Here is a 7,958-nt window from a genome sequence, read left to right as displayed (position 1 = left end):
GTAAAATTGATTTGATCATATAAATTACATAAATATAACTAAATGTTTTCAGTATGAACTTTATTGATAATTATTTTAATAAAACATTTGGAAAACAAAATATCAATTGTAAATAAATGTATTGACTTTCTAATATCATAAATAATACAGTAAAAGAGTAAAAGTATGTTTATATAAATAAAAGTCATATAATAAAGAAAATTAAATATTTATCAACATTTAAATTTATATTTGAGCTGAGTAATATGTTTCACAATACATTATCATAAATATTAAGCATAGGAGAAATAATCTATTATAATTCCATCCTTAATAAATAATTCCATCCTACAAAAATTTGAATGTACTTGTTACATCAATATAGTTTTATATTACCCATTTTACAATTTTTAATAAATACTACCAAGTATTTTAATATTATTTTTGAAAAAGAAAACATAAATACAAATAAATTTAATATTTTTTGTTGATAAGGTCATAAATTAATAATCAATAAATCAGAATAATTTATTATGAAATATATAGGGATGGGAAAGTTTAGGATGACACATACCATTCCTTGCACTGTATTGCTTAATTGGATTGGTTTTCTGTCTTTCTTTTTTATGATTTTGTGGCTTGCAAAACATTTGTTTTGAATATTTTTTATATTTTCAAAAATGAGAAATAACCAAAAAAATTATATTTATGAAAAGTTAACTAATATGATTTATTGATTAAATATATAGGGATGGGAAAGTTTAGGATGACACATACCATTCCTTGCACTGTATTACTGAATTGGATTAGTTTTCTGTCTTTCTTTTTTATGATTTTGTGGCTTGTAAAACATTTGTTTTGAATATTTTTTTATATTTTCAAAAAAGAGAAATAACCAAAAAAATTATATTTATGAAAAGTTAACTATGATTAAAAGAAATAAAAAGAAATTCTCTGCATCTCTATTATACTCAAGATACTAATTTGATTTCAGCATATATATTACAATAATATAATTTTATATTCTCATACATCATGAATTTAGCTGATAAGTTTATGAATTATTTTAAAAACAAAATATTGACTAAGAATAATTGTATCAATTTTTATAATATACCGTAAATTATAAATGAGTAAATACTTATGTAAAAGAAAAGTATTATGGACTTAAATATTATTTAAATCCTTATAATTTATTAATTTTTTTCTTTCAATCTTATTTTTTATTATTATAAATTGTTTATTTTATTTGTTGTCTTTAAAGTATTTTAGATAATATTTTTTTACTGTTCATAATACTATCTAAGTTAAAGCTCTTTAAGGAAAAAAAAACAAAAGAATTATACATCAAACCTAGGTGACAGGCCTATGACCTAACATACAACAAACCTTAGATGGGACCTTTTCAGAAAATAGATGAAGCCACAACTTCTAGTAAATCTTATTTAGTTAGACAGGTAAGATGTCAATTCATTCAAAAAAAACCTTCTAGATCTAACAAACTGATTTATTTGAAAATTATGAAAAATTATTCATTGTCAGTATTATTATTATATTGAAAATTTATAATTTATTTAATCTTTTTAAAACAACATTTTGAACAGTAATGAAAAAGACCTCAAATAAAAATACTCTATATGATTATTATTTTCCAAAATTTCCTAGTAAAACAAAAAAAAAAGTAAGACAATAATGAGAATCTTTTTACTAAAAATATTGAAGGCGAAATTTAAAATATGACAAGGAATTGTAATTTAAATTTTCAACCTTTACATGCACCCAGGAAATAAAGGAGAATTCAAATTTTGTAATTTAAAAAATAGAAATTCTAGCATCACCATCTTTAACACCTTCTTTGTCATTTGTTGAAATTTATTAAAAATTATAAAATTGTGTCCCTCTCTCTATTTAAAATTCATCACTCATGAATTAATTTGTTCTTATTAAACTCTAAGGAATGGTAAAAGGTGCATTAGCTAGAAAGGATGTGTTGGGGAGTATGATGGTAGAACCCCTTATTTTGCAAATAAAGTACTCAGTTTTGTTTCATTTTTAGTTCTATTATTGCTTTCTTCTTTATCTTGTTTTTTCACTCTACAACACTGAGTACGAATTATGTGCATCTTATATCTTTCGGCCTTAATAAAGATTGACATTGAAACCCTTTCTCTTCATGAAGATAAAATTGCAAAATATTTTTTTAAAAAAAATTAGCAATTTTATAAAAAGAAAACAATGATAAAAAAATGTTAAAAAAAGTTGATGTTGCAATTCATTCATAACATGTAAAATAGAAAAACACAAATTGAGAAATGAATGGGGGAAGTTGGCATGGTGATGGGATTATGAATGTAGTAGCTTATAGAATTATTCATCACAGTCCATTTAAGATATCAAGACTCTAAGTAATTAAGGATTATAGAAGGGTAAAATAGGAATTAAATGGTAATATACAAATGCCCATATGAAAGAGTTTGTTTATACAATGAACATTAACTAAGTTTAAGTTTTCGTATTTTTAGACGAAATTGGATTGAAATTGCATTCAAAATTTTAACATAAATGTGATGGAAAATGTTATGAAGTTGAATTTAATAATTTATAGTTATTAATTGTTTTAGAAATTATTCAAGTCAATTTTCCAACAAAAACAAAACTTGTCCAACTTAGTAGACGTGAAAATTGGTGTACTAGTCTAGTAAATAGTGTAAACAAACCACAAAACCAGCAAATAAATATGTACCCAACCCTACAAAGCTAACATCAACATTGGAAGTGTAAGTCACCCACAATGTGTAAAAGATAAGTTGTGCATGCCATTAATCAGATTCATCACAATAGAGAGATGAAACACAAAATTATTTCAAATAAAAACATACCTAGCCTAACCCAATATCCACAACCATGAAAAGGAACCAATGGATTGAGATCTTTCTTGCAAATTGTTAGACTAACCCAAAAGAAAAAAAGCATAGCTGAAAGTCATTTCATCCAACATAGAAAGTCAAAATAAAATCATATGAAAATCCTAAATCACATGGAGGTTGTCAACATAGGTATTAAATAAACTGATGATAATGTTTTTCAGTCGATTTGAACATTATATAATAGTTGATTTATATTGATTATGGGTCGAACATGTGAAGCTGATTGTAATAAGCTTCCGAAAGAAACTCTTCAACAAAAGTTTTCATAACTTCTGCTTTTGCTTTTCTTTGAGCAACAACCATTTCCTGAAAAAATCATGACAAAGAATGAAACATTTAGTGAGGAATATTGTGTTGATTCCAATAGGTATTTTTTTTGTCATAAACATTATTTACTGGAAACATTGACAATAGAAATTAAATTTTTTGGGTTGAATAGTGATAAATTACAATAAACTCTAAAATAAATAAATAAAAAGTTCAATTTCCAGTTCTTTGTTCTTTTCTTTAGCAAAAAACATTTCTCAATATTCCAGGAATTTTAATAGTAAAAAACATCTGGAAAAGTAAACAAAAATAAAAAACATTATAATATAGGAGAATACATAACATTCAAAATATGCATATTCACATCACTTTCATATATTATTAGTCATCATTTGTTTGATTATTTTTTTTGCAATATTTAATAACAACATTTTGAATAGCAATGAAAAAGATTCCAAACACCCTGAAGAAGCATACTCATTATAGTTATCATTTTCCGAAAACCGTCCTAGATAGTAAAACTAAAAAGAATATGAAAATCACTAATGATATTGTTTTTCTTGAATACATTGATGGAAAAAATTAAAATATCACATTGAATTGTGATTTAAAATGCCAAACTTTACATGCACCCCATAAATAAAAGAGAACTAAACTTTTCTAATTTTGAAAAGAAAAATCACCACTATCTCTAATGCACTCTTTGTTACTTGTTCATGTGGATTGAAAATAATAAAAGGATGTACTACTACTGTTTCTTTAATCACTTTCAGTTCTACTCATGAGCTTGTAGTTGTCAGTAAACTTTAACCAATACTAAAATGTGTTGGAGAATACATTGTTAGCCCTACTTATTTTTTAAAATAAATATACTCACTTCTGTTTCATTTTTGGTTTTGTCATTGCTTTCTTCTTTGGCTTGTGTTTTCACTTTGTGACGTCGAGGGGGACTTCCATATTTCTCGTAATTCTTAATCTCCTTCAAAGACCGACAGCGAAAGCCTGTCTCCTTATGAATATAAGTCTGCAAAAAAAAAAGATAGTAAAATGAGTGATAATAACAAAAGGCAAACGAGAGAAAACTTAAACAAGTTGATATTGCAATTAATTGATTCCTAGCATGATAGATAGGAAAATATAAAATCTGCAAGAAAAAAAAAATAATAAAATGAACCATCATAACAAAGACCAAACAAGAGAAAACTTGTTAAAAAAAGTTGATGTTGCAATTCATTCATTCCTATCACGTTAAATAGGAAAATATAAAATGACAAATAAATGGGAAAGGGGACGGGGTACAATTATGATGATCATAGAAATAGTGTAGCTTTGGATTTTTCATCATACTCCACTTTAAGATATAAAGACCCTTAGCCCTTAGTATTTAAGGGTAAATTTGGACAGATAGAGACTTGTGAAATAAAAATGACATTAACTTAGAATACACTAATTGAGGAATATGGAAGGTAGAACAAATATGCTGTGGTTTGAAAATTATTTGATGACACTGTAAGATAATTTAGGCCGTGCCTTTTCCATTGATCTGATAGTCTTTTATATGCACAATACAATTATGTGGTTATGATTCTAATAATCATTGGTTATGATTCTAATAATCATTGTAGTTAATACTAATAATAATGTTTCTATATTTACATATCTAATAAATCATTGGTTATGATTCTAATAATCATTGTAGTTAATACTAATAATAATGTTTCTATATTTACATATCTAATACACCCCCGTAGTCGAAACTGGAGGTGAACGAATGTTGAGACTATCACGAAAGTCATCAAAGAGTTGCAACGGAAGTCCCTTTGTGAAGATGTCAGCAATCTGAAAACGCGAGGGAATGTGAAGAACGCGTACTTGACCGCAAGCAACCTTCTCACGCACGAAATGTATATCCATTTCAATATGTTTGGTGCGTTGATGTTGAACAGGATTGTCGGAAAGATAAACTGCGCTGATGTTGTCACAATATACTAGAGTAGCTTTTGTGACAGGACAACATAGTTCCAAGAGTAAGTTGCGTAACCAACATGATTCAGACACAACATTAGCGACACCTCTGTATTCGGCTTCAGCACTTGAACGAGACAAGGTATGTTGGCGTTTTGCGGACCATGAGATCAAGTTGTCACCGAGATAAACGCAGTAGCCGGAGGTAGATCTTCTTGTGTCTGGACAACCGGCCCAATCTGCGTCTGTGTAAGAAATGAGCTTGTCGATGGATGAAGGGTACAGATGGAGGCCGAAATCTATGGTACCATTAATGTATCGAATAATGCGTTTCAAGGCAGACATGTGTTGAGTTTTTGGATCATGCATAAATAAACACACCTGCTGGACTGCATATGAGATGTCCGGTCGAGTGAACGTCAAGTATTGCAATGCTCCGGCAAGGCTACGATATTCGGTTGGATCATGGTAAGGGTTACCGGATGAACCACTAAGTTTCGCCTTTGTGTCTACTGGTGTGGAGGATGGTTTGCAGGAAGACATACCTGCTCGTTCGATAATTTCTTCTGCATATTTCTTTTGAGAAAGAAAAAGGCCTTCGGGATGTCTGGTGACAGAAATACCCAGAAAATAACTTAGAGGCCCCAGATCCTTCATGGAGAATTCAGAACTCAGTTGTGCCATAATAGATTCTCTAAGAGTGTCAGATGATGCAGCAAGAATAATGTCATCCACATACAGAAGAATATAAGCTATGTTATTGCCATGATGATATATAAAAAGAGAGTGGTCTGAAATACTGTGAGAGAAACCTATTGTAGCTACATAATCAGTAAAGCGCTGGTACCAGGCGCGAGGTGCTTGTTTGAGACCATATAGAGATTTCTTCAATAAACAGACATGATCAGGAAATTGAGAATTACGAAATCCAGGAGGTTGATGCATGTATACTGTTTCATGAAGGTTCCCATGCAAGAAAGCATTTTTAACATCTAATTGATGAAGACACCATGATTTTGATAAGGCAACACTTAGAACCGTTCGAATGGTAGCCGGTTTGACCACCGGGCTGAATGTGTCTCCACAATCAACACCCGTTTGTTGATTTGCACCATTACCTACAAGGCGAGCTTTGTATCTTTCAAAGGATCCGTCAGATTTCTTTTTATGCCTGAAAATCCACAAACTCCGAATAACATTAGCATTAGACGGACGAGGAACTAAGTCCCACGTCTTATTTTCAATAAGAGCATCATATTCGTCTTTCATGGCCATTTTCCAATTTTGATCATTTAATGCATCAATGGGATTTGTAGGTAGAGGGGATATGGAGGTTGAGGTTGATGTATGGAGATTGAAGAGTTTGCGAGGTTTGACAATACCGTGTTGGGCTCTGGTTGTCATTTGAGGGGAGAGGGGCGGTTTTTGTTGTGAAGGTGGAGGGGTCGGAAGTGATGTGGGGGATGGGGATGATATGATAGGTGGTAAAGATGGGTTTGGAGGTGATGTTATGGGTGGGGCTGATGCTGTGGTTGGTGAGGTGTGATTGTGGGAGGGTGACAGAGGCGAATTAAAAGAAGATGGTGATGGTTGATAAATGTTTGTTTGAACTGGTGTAGTTAGGGGTGGAGTACGATTTTGATGGTTAGAGGGTGGAGCACTATAGGAATAGGATGGAAGGAAGGGTGTGTCGTCATCCAGAAAATTATAGCCAACCGTTGTAGGGACATTTAGATTAGAAAATGGAAACTTAGTTTCATCAAAAATGACATGCCGGGAAATAAATATTTTACGGCTAGATAAATCATAGCATTTGTATCCTCTATGATTTGAGGGATATCCTAAGAAGACACAAGGTGTGGACCGAGCTTGTAACTTATTCCTAGATGATGAAGGGATGATAGGATAGCAAAGACATCCAAAGACACGAAGGTGAGTATAGGCCGGATCTTTTTGGTAGAGTATTTTAGTGGGTGATTGGAGGGAAAGCTTTTTATTTGGAAGGATATTATGTAGGTAAGTGGCCATGTGTAGTGCATGATGCCACATTGATGGAGGTAAAGAGGCATGGGCAAGAAGGGTACGGATGATGTTGTTTATGGTACGAATTTTTCTTTCGGCTTTTCCATTTTGTGAGGAGGTGTGAGGACACGAAAATCTAAAGGACATTCCATTGTTTTTACAAAATTTATGAAACATAGAGTTATCATATTCTTTACCGTTGTCACATTGGAAACATTTAATCTTTCTTTCAAATTGTGTTTCAATGTGAGTTCTAAATTGAAGAAAAACGGAATGAACCTGAGATTTTGTATGAATTGGAAAAGTCCATAAGAAATTTGTGTAATCGTCAAGAAACAACACATAGTAACGATGACCCTCTGAACTGAGAATTGGTGAAGTCCAGAGGTCACTGTGCACAATATCAAAAGGCATAAAAGTATGAGACACAGAGCTATAAAAGGGCAATTTTATGTGTTTTCCAAGAGGGCATGAATTACAAAAATAATTGTGCGGAGACTTATTACATTGGAGAAAGTTGTCTCGGTGCAGAGAACTTAAGATAGTAGCTCCTGGATGTCCTAAACGGTTGTGCCATAATTCCGTGGATAACGCGGCAAAGGTGGATGGTGGCAAGGTTGTATTAGGTGGTCTTGTGGCAATGGGATAGAGGTCACCAGAACTGTTACATCTCATTAACGGTATTCCTGTCTGAAAATCCTTCACAGAAAAACCAAAAGGATCAAATTCAACTGACACATCATTATCTATGGTAAATTTACGAACAGAGATAAGATTTTTTATGAGTTTTGGTGCATG

General features: G+C 31.3%; 1 protein-coding gene across 1 annotated transcript; it reads right to left on the bottom strand.

Moving 5' to 3' along the window:
• Window positions 1–4,714: 4,714 nt before the first annotated feature.
• On the bottom strand, window positions 4,715–6,183 carry LOC121172758 (uncharacterized mitochondrial protein AtMg00810-like). The gene has a single exon (XM_041004912.1). The coding sequence runs from the start codon at window positions 6,081–6,083 to the stop codon at window positions 4,908–4,910; it is 1,176 nt and encodes a 391-aa protein (XP_040860846.1). The 5' UTR covers window positions 6,084–6,183; the 3' UTR covers window positions 4,715–4,907.
• Window positions 6,184–7,958: the final 1,775 nt, after the last annotated feature.

Source organism: Glycine max, chromosome 9 (assembly GCF_000004515.6).
Source record: "Glycine max cultivar Williams 82 chromosome 9, Glycine_max_v4.0, whole genome shotgun sequence".
NCBI lineage: Eukaryota > Viridiplantae > Streptophyta > Magnoliopsida > Fabales > Fabaceae > Glycine > Glycine max.
This window is presented reverse-complemented; position numbering and strand designations above follow the sequence as displayed.